The sequence below is a fragment of the Ursus arctos genome, unplaced genomic scaffold (genome assembly GCF_023065955.2).
Source record: "Ursus arctos isolate Adak ecotype North America unplaced genomic scaffold, UrsArc2.0 scaffold_18, whole genome shotgun sequence".
Lineage (NCBI taxonomy): Eukaryota > Metazoa > Chordata > Mammalia > Carnivora > Ursidae > Ursus > Ursus arctos.
The window spans coordinates 41,141,214-41,156,799 of record NW_026622852.1 but is presented as its reverse complement, the minus strand read 5'-3'; the positions used below and the strand labels follow the sequence as shown (position 1 = coordinate 41,156,799).

At 50.6% G+C, this 15,586-nt stretch overlaps 1 protein-coding gene across 6 annotated transcripts in view; it reads right to left on the bottom strand.

Moving 5' to 3' along the window:
- RGS3 (regulator of G protein signaling 3) overlaps positions 1 to 15,586 on the bottom strand; it is a 115,395-nt gene that overhangs the window by 35,350 nt on the left and 64,459 nt on the right. For 3 of the 6 annotated variants that reach the window (XM_026513810.4, XM_057313699.1, XM_026513812.4), the window contains one exon: positions 9,554 to 12,480. The exons of the other annotated variants lie outside the window; for them this stretch is intronic. In XM_026513810.4, coding sequence (XP_026369595.1) covers positions 12,373 to 12,480 — 108 coding nt within the window. In that variant the 3' untranslated portion in view covers positions 9,554 to 12,372. Of the gene's footprint in view, positions 1 to 9,553; positions 12,481 to 15,586 lie in introns of those variants that run through there. 6 annotated transcript variants of the gene reach the window in all.

The window sequence follows — 15,586 nt, the reverse complement described above, 5'->3', positions numbered from 1 at the left end:
ATGGCCCCAAGGCTCTCTCTTCCCCTGTACACTCTGCCCCCAAGTCCTGTTCCCGAAGCGCTTCTCCTTGTGCATCTTCCCCTTCTTCAGCAACTTCAGGCCGCAAGGCCGAGTCCCAGTCTGCTCCCCGGAACTAGATCTCCCAACCACAACAAGGAGAAGCCCGCATGCAGTGGAAGCCAAGAGACCACATGTCCACCTGCAGAGCTGTCCCTGCGATCTGTCACTGGCTGGCTTCTGCCTCCAGCCTGCTCGCACACCACTGTTGCCTCGGTGGCATCGGCCTGACCTGAGGTGGCTGCAGAGGGTGGCCAAGGACGGAGACGATCTCCCTTCCTGGCTCAGCCAACCAGCCACACGCTGGCCCAGGATTTCAGGCTTTGGGGAGCAATCCCCAACCCACAGTGCTTGTGCCAGCTCCAGGGTCAGGCTGGGTCCTCACTTCCCGAGTTCCTGGCCAGCATTCGGCACAGAGCACTAACTCAGATAAGTGGAGGCCGGCCCTGTGACCTTGGCTGCTAGATACAGTGCCTCTGGAGTCTCCTCGCTGCTCGGCCTGCTGGGCTTGGGCCCAGGCCACCACAAGACAGGGTCAGTGGACTGACATGCTAACTTTGCTGCTGTCTTCTGTGAGATCTAGGGCAAGGCCAGTCTCCTCTCTGGGCCTCAGCTTCCCTGTTTCTAAAACGGGCACCGGGGTTTGACGAGGTCAGTGTTACTCAGCATGGTCTGCAGAACCCTACTGATCCGTGAACTTCTTGTTACTGCTTTGCAATGCCATGAGCAGCAAAATCAAGTGTTTGGACACTTTTGTAGCCATTTGACATTGCCATGATACCCAAGCCCAAGACCAGCGGACCGGTCTTACTGAATATGAACTGGGTACAAGGCTGGTTCAGGTGTTAGCAAACCAGCATGGGAAATCACATGTAGTGTGAGTTGGTTTTTTTTTTTTAAGATTTTATTTATTTATTTGACAGAGATAGAGACAGCCAGCGAGAGAGGGAACACAAGCAGGGGGAGTGGGAGAGGAAGAAGCAGACTCATAGTGGAGGAGCCTGACATGGGGCTCGATCCCGTAACGCCGGGATCACGCCCTGAGCTGAAGGCAGACGCTTAATCGCTGTGCCACCCAGGCGCCCCACATGTAGTGTGAGTTTTATTAAAGTATAAGGCCTTTCACCACAGGTAGTTTAAGAAGCCCTGGTCTAAATGTTCTTGTTTCTGTGAGAACCTACCAACTAGTCCTCCATCACAGTACCTAAAGCTGCCGTGGGATTCATGCACCTGTCACCCACACTGTTCCCTCTTTACTGTTCCTGCCTTAGAGAATGGGCACCCCCATTCACCTGTCTGCCTGAACCAATAGAAGCTGAAAGATCTTACCCGGTTGGTACCAGGAAACACCACCAATGGAGAACAAACAGCTAGAAATGGTCTGGTGATGTTTCTAAATTCCAAAGACTGGAAAGAGAAATCCTGCTTGTTTCCATAAAGAAACTTTGAGGAATCAACTCAGTTATGGCGCTTCTTACAGCATAAATGCTGGGATGACAGAACATGGCTCTCAAGTACCTGGAGAAGAAGGACTGCTAGCCTAGAATTCTCTACTTCGGAAAAGGAGGACTCAAACGTGAAGGCAAATATTTTCAGACTTAGAAAGACTGAGAAACTATGCCACCCACAGACCCTTTCTGGAAAAGTTACTCAAGAGAGGTCTCCAGAAAAAAATGAATCCAAGTCAAGGAGTCAAGAATGAGATGGTGTGGTATCCAAGAGATGGGCGAGCAATGAAGCCAGAAACATGTATATACCTAACTACTGATAACATAATTGAGGAGTTAAATGCAATTTAAATAAATGACTCTTAAAACACAACAGGACGAATATCTAAAAATGATAATAATCAGAAACTAAAATTCCAGATGATTTCAACCATCCCTGGGAGGCTCGAAGGAAAGCAAAGAGAAGTATAGGCTAGCTGATGCAGTCACTATGGGTAGTAGGAGGTGAGGACAAACTACTCTAGATCGGGTGTCATGCCCAATATGGAAATATGTTTATGGAAAAGGTAAGGGTAAAACCCTGGCAGACTAGAATTAGGGTATAGAATTTCAGAGGAAATTTTACAGAATAATGGGACAGCAGCCTTGGGATGTATACAACGACTGCTACTTACCTTAAACCTATAGTAATTAAGTCTCAACCTGCTGTAGGAATAGACACATTAATGGGGGGGGGGTAAAACTTGAAGAATAAACCAAACTATTCGAGGGGGGTGAATATTATATAATCCTATGGTGAATACCACAACCCCAGAGGCCAAAAAAAAAAAAAAAAAGGACCTTTAAAAATTTATAGATATATTAGTCATCAGAAAAATGTAATTCAGGGGGCGCCTGGGTGGCGCAGCCGTTAAGCGTCTGCCTTCGGCTCAGGGCGTGATCCCGGCGTTCTGGGATCGAGCCCCACATCAGGCTCCTCTGCTATGAGTCTGCTTCTTCCTCTCCCACTCCCCCTGCTTGTGTTCCCTCTCTCGCTGGCTGTCTCTATCTCTGTCAAATAAATAAATAAAACCTTAAAAAAAATGTAATTCAAAACCACAGTGAGATACTACTTCAAATCCACTAGGATGGCTATCGTTTTTAAAATGGGAAAATAACAAGTGTTATTCGAGAGGACGTGGAGAAAGTGGAACCCTCATACACTGACAGTGAGTATGTGAAACCCTCTGGAATACAGTCTGGCGGGTCCTCCAAAAGTTACACATAGAGTTGCCATTTGATCTGGGGATTCCACGGCAAGGTATGTATTCAAGAGAAGTGAATACATATGTCCACACAAAACCCATACACGAGCATTTATGGCAGCATTATTCGTAGTAGCTGAAAGGTAGAAACAACTCAAATGTTCATCGATGGATGACCGGATAAATAAAATGCGGTATATCCATGAATCCATTCATCCATGAAATCTTATTCAGCCACAGAGAGAAATGAAGTATTGTCACGTGCTACCGTGTGGATGGACCCTGAAAACGTGACGCAAAGTGAAAGAAGACAGCTACCAAAGACCAAATATTATAGGCTTCCGTTCATACGAACTGTCCAGAATAAGCAAATCTATAGACAAAAGAAAGTGTCTCAGTGGTTGTCTCGGGTTGGAGGAGAGGGGGGATGAGAGCTACAGGGTATGGTTTCTTTTGGGGACTCTACTATGAACTGTGGTGATTGTTGCACAAGTCTGTGAAATACACCAAGAAAACACATTGAATGAATGAATTCTATGACATATGAGTAATCTCTCAAAAAGCTGCTACCAAAACAATTTACAGACATGACTAACTACCGATCAATCCGGAATATCCATAGTTTTAAAGAATAACAAAAAATAAAACACAAATACCCTTATTATATAAAGAGCTCTTGTGAACTAATGATTACACTATAAGCAGCCCAATTAAAAAAAAAATGTGTGAAAGGACTCACAAAACAGGCAACATAATGACTAAAGGCATATAAATAAATATTCAACATCTCTAGTAATCAAAGAAATTAACCCCCATCAAAATGTAAAAATGCAGCATTGGTGAGGGGTGGGGAAATGGGCAATCTCTCACCCAGACTCTCGGTTTGCTGGGGACAAAGGGGTTTCTCAGCAAGCAGAACTTTCTGTGCTAAAAAGGGAAAGTCCTGGGGCGCCTGGGTGGCTCAGTCAGTTAAGTGTCCAACTCGGTTTCAGCTCAGGTCATGATCTCAGGGTCTTGAGATCAAGCCCTGCATCAGGCTCCACACTCAGCGGGAGTCTGCTTAAGATTCTCTCTTTCTCCCTCTCCCTTTGCCCCTCTCCCCTGCTCCTGCACACACACACTCTCTCTCTCCCCTTAAAATAAAGTAAATAAATAAAGCATTTAAAGTACTGATCGTAAATCAGTACAACCATTCCAGGAAGTCATTTAGCAATAGGTATCAAGAACCTTATCTTTATAAATACATACCTTCTGGCTCAGAAATTCTACTACCTGGAATTTATTCTAACAAAATTCATTCAACAAATATTTGTGGAGGGTCAAACATGGACACTGGATGATGCTGGGGATACCAAGATAGGCCTATAAGGATTTTCATCTCAGCGTTTTGCACCAGTGAAAAATTGGAGGGGCACCTGGGTGGCTCAGTTGGTTGAGCACCTGGCTCTTGGTTTCAGCTCAGGTCATGATCTCATGGGTCATGAGACTGAGCCTCTGTCGGGCTCCCCACTCAGTGTGGAGTCTGCTTGAGATTCTCTCCCTCTACCCCTCTTCCTACTCGTGCTCGCTCTCAAATAAATAAACCAACAAAAAGAGAAAAGAAAAAAAAAAGAAAAATTGGAAACAACCTAAATGTTGAAATACTGGAGATTATTTAGATAAAACTATTTCACCTACACAATGAAATACTCCCCAGGTGTTAAAAAGGACGCTGCAGGAGAATATTTATTGACATGGAAACATGGATACACTACATTGCCAAATGGAAGAAAAACAAGTTAGAAAGTTGTGTGCACCTGTAACCCCAATTTGCAAAGTAGATATATGTGTATAAAAACAAATGCCTGACAGGATACAACCCAAAATGTTAACAGTGGTTATCTCTGGGTATTGGGATTAAAGGCGAACTTCATTTCCTTCTTCTGGTTCAACTGTATTAAATGTCTTCTTCATAATAAACACAAATCATTTTTGTAACAATACAACAAAGGTCAACTGGCTTTAAAAAACAAACCAACACCTGCCATGCCTCCGTTGGTAGAAGCCCCAAGAAGGGGGGTGGCAGAAAGTCAAGCCTGTGCTCATGCTTGATCTAGCGATGACAGCTACCATTACTGAGTACCTTCTATATGCCAGGGACTTCGCATGGCCCATCCCCTCTAATGCTCCCAAGAATCCAGTGAGATAGGGGTCCCCATCTCATTTGACAGATCCTAGGTGACCCACCACTAATCGCACAGCTAGTGAGAAGCAGAGCTGGGGTTTGAACCCAGGCCCCTGCCTCTATCTTAGCTAGGTCTCCTTGTTCCTGAGGAAGGGTAGAGAAAGGTCCTGAGCTAGTAGGCCCTCTGTCCTGTAGGCCCTTGTCCACTGTCCCTGCAGACAGTCCAGGAGGCGACAGAAGAGCAAGTTAGCAAGGGGTGGGGACAACAGCAAAGGGAAGGCGTGGCTCTGGAAGGCCCGCTGGCAGAGGTCAGGGCTTGGGGCAGACTAGCCGGTACTCCTCGCCTGCTGGGCGACTCTCAGGAAGCCCAACCACATCCGGCCCCAGGAGTTCCCAGGCCCTGTGCACGCCCAGAGGCAGTGAGAGAAAGGCCCCCAAGGCCTGCAGCTGCCCTGCTGAGACAGCAGGAGGAAACGAGTCTGCCAGCTGGGACCTTCTCCCGGGGCTCCGCCACCGCTGGCCAGTCCTTTCCCCTCTCAGGGCGTGCGGGGCCTCCTCTTCTGTGTGCAGACAAGGTGTGAGGGCTGATGGTTCCAGAACCCTCCCAGATCTAAACCCTCTGAACCCATGGCCCTTCCTCACATAGGGCCTGGCAGGAAGAGGAAGGGGGTGAGGCACCCCACCCAGCTCCCAAAGGATCCCCCTCCTCTTCCCCTCAGCTCCATTCCCACCACTATTTTTAGAACAGAGCGCAGGGAGCATCTCCACCAGCCCAGCCACACTCAGAGCCCCAGGTAAAACAGCAGCCCCATTCATTCCACTCTAGCAGGAACACACCAGGAATTTATAGCCCAGCCAGCCGACTAGACAACCTCTCCCCGCGCCATTAGCCAGGCCATGTTTCACTATTTCCATTACAGCCCAAAGTGGTGACTTACTTTTCCTAATGACAACACAGCAACTGAGTGAGACAAGGAGGGCATCTCTAGGACATCTGTGCCCCTCCCCCACCCCCAACCTGGCTGACTCTTCAAAAGTCACTGAAGAGGAACGCTGACCTAGAAGCTAGAGGTTTGGGTCCTAGTTCCGGTTCTAACACCAACTGCTTGGTCCTTGGCCAGGTTCTTGCCCCTTTCTTGGTCTTGGTTTCTATAAATGAGCTTGTTCATCAACCGATCTTGGTGTGGGAGGAGGGAGGATTTTCAGTTCCACATTCAAACGTTCAGTGGTTCCATCAAAATTCTAGTCATTCATAAAATAAACACTGTATTTATCGGCCTTTGGGTACGTGTTGAGTTGTGTTCCCAAAGTCCATCTGAGAGTTGATTATGGGTCCCAGAATACATTCTCCCACTGGAAACTCTGTTATAAATGGTGGTCAGCTTCTTAGGCTAGCCCACTTAACCCTTAATGTTCTTCCATGAGGAGCAACAGCCGAAAGCGATCACAGGAAGCCACTCACATTTGAAAGACACTGTCTTAAGGAAATTTACCTGGAGTAGTGTTTGAGTGAAAGAAGATATACATTAAAGGCAATAAAAAAAAAAGTCAGTGGTGACTTCTGGGGAAGAGTCTGAAGGAGATTTCTGACCGCACAAGAAACGAAAGGCACTGCATATCGATTACCACAAATTCCACTTGAAAGTTAGCCGTGGGCCATAGACCCAGTTCTTGGAAAGGTTAAAGAACATATATATGTGAAGTTCAAACAAAAGAGTGTGGTGAGTAGAGAGGAAGAAGGAAGAGGGGAGGATTTGGGGTTGGAAAGCTCTTTGCACTGGCTTCCCGGGGGCCAGCCTGGAAGGAGACACCTTGGGGTGGGGAGGAGCCAGGAGTGTGCTTATAATTTGTGTACTTCTGACGGGGACCCCCTTCCCGTACGAGATCGGTAAGTACACCTTATGTGTCGCTAGTACATGGTGACTATTAACCACACAGCATTTGCATATATCCACCGCACATACACTCTTGTTCCAATACGAAGACCAAAACGTCTGTTTTCTTTCTTCCTTTAACCTGCCATTAGAGTCCTGAGGCTTTGAAGATGACTCCTAGAGTTCATCTAGATTCAACCGCCTCATTTTTCTTGGTAAAGAAACAGAGGATCAGAGAGATTAAGTAATTTGCCCAAAGTCACGCAATGAGCTACCAGCAACTTCAGGATTCGAACCAAGATCTTCAGAATCCTACTCTGGTTTTCTCTGAGGAAAAGGAGTTCCATGAGAGGGGAGCCCCACAAACCTGGGGAAGAGAAGCAGGGGAGCAGCTCTGGTCAGTTTCTCCTTTGCCTCTGAGGATGCCAGGAGTCAGCACAGACTAGAGGAGTATCCATGACCCTGAAATGAACCTGGCCAGATTGTTTAATAAACCAGATGGGGATCCAGGCTCTGGTCTCACCAAATGGAGGCGCAACAGAGAAAGCTCTCAGCCAAGACAGTCAGGAGATTTGACTCGGCCATAACCTGTCCCATGACTGTGCCAGGTCACTTCCCTTGTATGAGCCTCAGTTTCCTCATTTCAATTTTAGAACACGAGAGGCTTGAACCATAAGACCCAATTCAATTCTGCAACATCTCCTGAGTGCATACTAAGGACGGGGCAGTAACAGAATAAGAAATAGATACGATATGACTGCCACTGTCTCCCAAGGAGCTCACAGTCTTGCAGATGAGACCTATCTGCTTAACACACTGCGCTAAGGATGAACAAAATACCAAGGGAACATAGAGAAGGAGGCAATGAGTTCTGATGCACTTCTGATGCACGCCCAAGAACGGTGTCTCAGGAGAGGGGCTAAGCCTTAAAGGTTGAGGATTGCAGGGACAGCAAAAGAGGGCAGGCAACCACAGGCAGAAGAGCTGAGCATGAACGTGCACAGGGAGTTTGGAGAAGGGTTGAAATAATCCAGTGCGGCCGGGCTGCAGCCGCACACCGGGGGTATAGCGCACCCAGGGAGAGCCTGGAGAGCCTGCAGAGCCATGCGGAGACCTGGGCTTCATTCTGACGACAGCCTCCCAACAAGATCTGATGCAGCTTGGATGGTCTGTGATTGCCGGAGCTGGGCCACCAGGGTCCAATCCTCGCCACCCCAGCTGTGTGACCTTGGGCAAGTTTCATAATTTCTCTAAGACTCAGCGTCTTTGTCTACTGGTTGGGTGTAAAGAGAGTAGATGTGCCGTGGGGATAACGCACCGCATGAGGGCCAGAGTGAGGATTAACGAGATGGCAGAGGTCACAGGGTACGCACTCACCGGACCACCTCATGTTACTATTCTACCCTTAAAGCAAGGATCTGGGAACAACTGCAGGGTGGTGGCCCTGTTCGGAGAAAGGCCTGAGGGAAGATAAGGTCAAGACAGGATGGAGGGTCAGGTTGTGCTGTCTTCGTTAAGAGCTAAAGCAAGGATAGCACCCAGGCGGAGGTGAGGAGCAAGACGGCAAAGCGGACAGTGTGTCCGGAGCCAGATGGGCAGCAAGCAGGGCAGAGGAGAAGGCTGGAGAGACTGGGAAAGAGCCTGCTTTCTGGGGGGGGGGGTACCCGAAATCCAGTACAGCTGATTCCCAGTTACTTGGGATTGAGATTTGGAGCTAGTCAATTAGCAAAATCTGGGCCCAGAATGCAGAGCAGACTCTCTCCCCACCCTTGACAGGGCTCAGGTCAAGGCCTGCCCCCAGGACTCAGGTCCTAAACCTGTCACTGTCCCTTTCCACCTTTGGCCACAGTTCCATTGCTGCTGGATACCAATACTGTGTCTGCTAATCCTCTTGAACGCCAGACTCAAAGAGGGAAGGGGCATCAGCGACTATCCCAGTGCCCTCGGAAAGCCTGTCTTCAGGACTCTCCCTTGCCCTTCATATCAAATCTGGTGTGCAGCTCTTGAGCTTTTCTGGGCCACCCGTCAGACATACGAACTCTGAGTGCAGAATAAGACCACTTATCATTTGTCCTAAAGCATCTCCTCCAAAGCTCAAAGGGCCATGGCTTCTCCACGCATGGCATTCTCCTCCTACCTCTTCCAGAAGGCGATGATTGATTTCTCTGCTTCCATCCCCAAAACACAAACCTTTGCATCTGGGAAGAGCAGTGGGTCAGGTTGAAAGGCTTTGGCTTTGAAGACTAGCTCATCCTCTTTCCAGCTGTGTGACCTTGGATAAACTATTTAACTTCTCTGGGTTTCTGTCCCTTTCATCCATACAGTGAGCTGCTGGAGGCCCGGGCAGATAATGCCTGGGGGCCCCGGCTGCCATCCCGGAAGGCCCTGCCGTCCCTGAGAGGAACCCTCCCACAGACAGCCTCCCCCCTCGCTCTGCAGACACCCCCCCCCCCCCGCTTGGTGCCGCGTGTGTGTGTGTGTGTGTGTGTGTGTGTGTGTGTGAGAGAGAGAGAGAGAGAGAGAGAGAGAGAGAGAGAAATAAGGGCTTTGGTGCAGAACTGATGAAAAAATTTTAAATAAAGGATTAGAAAAACAAACAAACAAGACATACATAAAGAAATGTCATCATTATTTCCAACAGGTCCCAGCTCCCAAAGGGTCAAAAGGCCAGGCCAGCAGAGACCGAGCATGGCGACTTACAGGAGAGACACAGAGTTTCAAAAGACCCAGCACCCGAGAACTAAGAAAACACAGGATCTGAGGGTGTGAGGGGAACTTAAAGGATCACTTTGTATTCAAATCGCACAGATGGCCTTTACAACAATAAATGGTGTGCTCCCATCCTCCCGGCTCCCAGGCCCCAGACACCAAAGCAAGACAATTGGACCATCAGGAAAGAGACCATTGTGTAGGCTTCTTAGCATGATTTATGTGGAGGGCTGGGCCCAGCCATGTTTCCCGTGATTATGACTCTCAGATGCAGTTTCCATAGCACGTCCATCATCCGGGACGGCTGGGACAGACTGGGACGAAGAAGAGCAGCGGCCACCCGGTCGTATTTCATCTTCTCAAGCCCTTGGAGCCAAATGAATTGTTCCATCAATTTGAGAGGCAGAGTAGCAATGGCGCTGTGGCTCACCACAGTCCCCAGCAAGACGGGCCCCAGGCCTCCGGGAGCTGATGTCCACTCTCCCGGCAGCCGGCTGGGCCTTGGACCCCAACGGGAGCCCCACTCGAGTCGCCAGCTTGTCGGGGACAAGCTGGGAGGAAAGCCCTGGCCCCGGGGCTCGGTGTTGCGCTCTGATTCTCCATTTCTCTGTGGCCAGAGCTCATGTCCTCCTCACCAGTCTGGCGGATGGAGGTAGGTCACCAGGTCCCAGAGAGTCAAGCTCGCTGTCTTCCCAGACAGGCAATTCTCCTGGGCCTTGCATTCCCCTTAATGTCATTTTGTAAGGGAATCAAATGAAGTCCAAGGGCAGCTTGCTGTCTGTGCGGATGCAGCGGCTCCGCCTCTCGGCATTAACCCTGCGGGCTGAGTCCTGGCCTACAGATACCGCACAGCAGTGGCTGCGGGCCGAGCCTGGTCCCCGGCTGGGCTGCGGCATCAGGCCAGTCACTGGCAGGTACATCCCATCCCCATTCAGGGGATGTCTGATCTTGCCTACATGGGAGGTCAGGGACGTGTTCTCTTCTGGGCCATCCTTTGTGGAGTTCAAGTGGCCACAGCGGCTGAGCAACCTCACCAGGCATAAGAGCCCTCTCTAAAGACACTGAGAAGGTCTTACAGGACACGATGCAGAGACCTTCCAAGGTCCAGGGGCTTCTCTGGTCTGAGACATCTCTCCAGCCTCTTTGACCCTTTTTTTCTATGCAAGTGACCATGGTCCTACATATATATATATATATATATATCTTTTGTGTTCAAGCTATATTCCTCGGACCTGTGACCTCTGACTTCCCTCCCTCTCGGTCTTGGCAGTTAGAGAAAGGTCAGAGAGCTGTCCAACCCTGGGCTCCAGGCTGTGAGCAGACTGGGCTCTAATCACTGTTCCCCAGTAGGTCTTCCTTTAGCTGAGCCACGCCTGACCCCAATCCCTGAACCTTGGGAGCTCTGTAGAAAGCAAACCAAATCTGCTTCCAGAGGGCTGTGTCCCAACTTCCTGTTGGGCCATTCAACACAGGACGGAGGGACAGCACACGCAACCCCTGCTGAGGCCTGGGGGCTGGGAACTTTCCCACCTGGGCCAGGTGAAGCCCCCCACTGCTCCCAACTTCCAGGGCCATTCCTAGAACTCAGCACTGGTGCCCACCCAGGCCCAGCCAGGAGGAGGCTCTGGGAGGAAGGCTCCAGTGTTCACTTGCATCACTGAGAAACAAGACACAGTGGAGGAGAACAAGGGGGGATGGGGGGCAGGGAATTCTCTCTTCTCATCCCAGAGCTTCCACCACATTCCTGGGTCTGGAAAGTCACGTAACTACCTCCCCGACCACTATCCAGGACAGGCCATCACTGCCCTTCACTTGGAAGACTGAAGGGGCCCCTTAACTGATCTCTGCACACCCACTTGGGTGCCTCCTTGGGCTCTCTGCTCTTCTAGAAATGTACCTGAGACTGACTGACTCCCTTTCTCAAAAGCCTTCAATGGTTTCCCACTGTATCTAGAATGACATCAGCAAAACATGAGCCACCAGGGCCCTGCATGATCTGGCCCCCACCCACCCACCTGGTCTCCTCACTCAGCTCCAGCCACACCAGCCTTTGCTGGCCCCAGTATGCCAAGCTCCTTCTCATCTCAGGCACTCTCCACAGGCTGTTCTATTTGCCTGGAACACGCCTTCCAAAGTCCTTGACTGGCTAACTCCTTTCTGGCCTGCAGGTTTCAACGTAGAAGTTATGATAGTCCCTGCCCACCCCCCCCCCAAAATCTAAATAATATATTCTCTCTTACAGGAATCCTTCTCTTCATGGATGATCAGTGTGTAATCGTGTTGTGCATGTGTGTGTCGGTGTCGATCTATTTAAGGGTCACGCCCCTACTAGGACTGATATCTGGATAAGAGCAGAGACCGTATTCACCTCAACCTCCACAGAATGCCCAGCTTCTAGCCTAGAGCCTGGCATAATGTGGTTGCCCCCCAGGTATCTGCTGAACGAAGGAATGAATGAATGAGAACAGATGAAGAAGTGATTTCGTGGAGACGTCTTCTGGCAGCGGAGGCTGATGACACTGGTCTCCATCAGGGCTGACCTCTGCCAACCTCTCCTGTGCCCCCCAGGTGGGCACTGGAACCACGGGAAGCCCAGATGCTATTTCTTCTCCTTCTTCCTTGTAGGGAAAAAGTTTGAGTCTTCTCCATTTGGGACTTTTCAGTGCCAGTCGGCACATGCCCACAAGGCCTTCATACCACTGTGGTCCTTCTGATGCCAGTCCACACACAACCGTGGGGTCACTCCCTTCAGATGACCCTAGGCCCACCATCTTGGTCCTCCATTTTGGGTCCAGTTGAGGTGAGGTTACTGTGTGGTAGGGGATGCCCAAGAAAGGGTTAAGTTGCCAGAAGCAGAGTCCCGCCCTTGGGTTGGCTCAGCCAATCAGAGTCTGTCCTGATGAGGTAAAGCTTCTATCCTGGGTAGCATTGGTTGAGTTGGCCGGCCCCATCTCCTGCTGGAGAGAGCCATAAGGGTGGAGTTTCTGTGGAACCAGACAGAACTGGAATTAGCTCGCTGTGTACTCAGGCCAGGGCTGCCTGTCTCCAGGACCTGCCCCTGTTCCTTCCTAGGGTGCTCAGACAGACCCTGGCATCTCCGGGGCCCCGCCTCTAGCTGACCAGTGGAGATGACAAGGCGTCCCATCTGGGAGAAGTCTCAGAGCCAGAGCAGACCCAGGAGGCCTCAGTTTCCCTGCCTGGGCCCTGGAATACAGCAGGTGGTTACCAGGCAGTGACACGGAGCGGTCATCCCATGTGCTCAGAGCAGCAGCATTCAGCTTCAATAAGCAAGGCCGCTAGATGAATCTTCCTATATAAACATAGCTTTAAAGTGGTAACGAGAGCAGCTAGTTCACAGAGTTCTTCTTGTGCGTACATGACATGAGCTTAACCGTCACGAGAACCCTGTTCCTCCATCCACTTTACTGATGAAAACACTGAGTTTCAGCAAGGCTCCATGCCCCACCTGAGGTCACAGAGTTGTAAGAGTTTACACCTCCCGTATTACTTGTCGTATCATTTTTGAGCAATCTGTTGGCATATCTGTCTCCGCCCCTGGACTGCGATCCCGCAAGGAAAGAGCGTGGCAGATCCATCCGTGTATTCCCACCATGGAGGCCCGGGGACACCCCGAGAACAGAGCTGCTGCCCTGCTCCCCTCTCCTATCTGATGGCGGTCGCAAGCCTACTCCCCTCAGAGGCTTCCCATGGCCCAGGCCAGCGCCTTGCATGTGGTGGGAGCTCAGTGGAGGTTCACAGAGTGGACGATGAATGTGCGGCCCGGACCCCATCAGACCGCTCTTGGGACCCAACAGGCACAGCCTTTAAAGCCCGGATTGCCATTCCTAGTCACATCTGCCCAATGAAAGGAGAGTTCCATAGGACAGCTCTCACCCATCTCTGTGACCCAGAGGACCTAACCCTAGTGTGTGGCACACAGGAGGCATCTGTTATGGGTATTTGATTGAATAACCAAAATAATAAGGAACTGTTTGTCCCTACTGGCTTAGAACCTCAGTGGCCCCAGGCGGGACTACCTGTGAGTTAGTCTAGACTGGAAGCATCCCAGCACTCCCCGTGGCAGGGAGTCCAGTAAAGGTATCCGAGGCAGAAGAAAGGTAGGTTCCCTCCAGGAATAGACACTGAAGCAAGCAGGCAGAGTTCTGATGAGAAAGAAGGGTGTGGTGAGTGAAAGGAAGCCAGGTCTTACTTCCACAGAGAGAAGGAGAGCTCACATGGGCTGACCAGGGCAGACTCCTCCTTAACCGTGGGCAGCTCAAAGGGAGCTGGAGAAAGGCAACGGAGCCCCCAGAGAAGGGGTGCAGGCTGGACACTGCCTGCCTCGTTGTGTCCACACTGCCCCAGCTGGAGCCCCCCCCCCCCCCGACTGCCACCTGCAGGTACCCCAGAGACAGCACGGAAAACCTGTGACTGCCCCAACAGACCTGGCCCCTACAGGCAGCAGAGTTCACAGGCAATCCATTCATGTGGAAATCTGCAGGGTAGGGTTCCCTCATGGAGACCGCATGACCCCTCCATGATAATCTTCCATGGGAAACTTTCAGAATAATCCCAAAGTTCAAAGAGCTAGAAAGAGCCACCTGACCGATGCCTGAGTGGGACCACTGAGGAAGCAGCTGCCAGAGGTCACACAGGTAGTGGCCCATCTGCCTCTCTGTTGTTCTTGGATCCATCTTCTTCCACCTCCCTCTGCCTTTCCCAACAAGCATTTCATGTTCGGGGCTTCCCATTTATTGCAAATTTGGGAAGAACACTGCGTTCCTTGAGATGTGTGAAGGGTCCCCCATTCCAAGGTATCAGCAAACACTGTTGAACAGGGTTGAGAAGGGGAGGCATGGGACTTTGGGGATTTCCCTCACAAACCCCTCTTTCCTCTGAGAGGCATCTGAGTTAGGGCAGGGAGCAGCCTGGGCAAAGGTTTCCCTTACGCTGCAGAAGGCGGAGCATTCTCAGAAAGAACAAAAAAAGGCATTAAAAAAAAAAAGGGCATGCTACTCAGTCAGGACAAATTAATCAAGCAGGACTCTTTCTGCCTGAAAAGCAAGGACCTGAGCTCTGCCTGGCCTTCCCTCTTCCCTCTCCTTGGAGGTCAGCAACCTTAGCAGAAAGGCTGTGGCCCAGCCCTTGGCAAAGACAGTCATGGTCACCTCCGAGGCTGCCGGGACCTGGTGGAGCTAAGCACAGGTGGATGAACGGTGGGCCGGCTAGATGGCCACCAGGCCAAGTGGCTAAGGTTGCTAAAGCCTTTCTGGAACTCCATGGGCCTGGAGAAAATCATATTTACCAGGACTTCTCTCAGGGAGCTTTTTGTAAAGGACCAGAAGGAATTAGTTGCTAAGACTCTTGAAGTATGTATGATGGGGGTAGGAGGTTGGGCTTGAGACCCCAAAGGGCCTCCCCATCTAACTAAAGATGGTTACGTAACTACCTTCTAAGAATGGTGGGCCAGTGGGGTCATGCAGGGCTGCGGCAAGGTTCAGTTCTCAGGTAAGGAGGCAATTCTGAGGTTGTCCCAGTGCTCAGGCCCTCCTTCTCTACCCTTCTCCCACCCCACACACAGCTGCTCCATTAAACACACATTTGAAGAGTTTTGATTTGAAAAGGTGTCTAACTGTTTCCCAGCCCAGGGCGCCCATAGGTCTCAGCATGGCCCTGAAGCCAGGCCCCAAACTCTGGGGCCCTTCCAGTGTCAGCCAGCCAGATCCACAGGCTGCAGGGCCCAAAGCCTATCTCAGAAACTCAGACTACCTTCAGTCGCTCAAACTGTCTTCCCAGCCGAAGATGGAGAGACCACGCAAGGCACTGAGAAGACAGTTGCCAACACACTCCAGAGCCTGCAAACTGAAGCTGAAGCAGAAAGAATTCTTCCCCTGCCCACACACCAGAAGGAGCTAAGCTCCAAATATAAGAAAGCTGGGGGTCACGAGTTCAGCCATGGATCATCCCAGGGACCGCTCCAGTGAAGAGAATGGCCTGGTGTCTGACTGTGACCAAGCCGGGATCAAGGGCAGCCTACAGCCTCGGCGACAGGAGAGGTTCCGTAGAAGAACCTGACTATGGGAGGGTAGC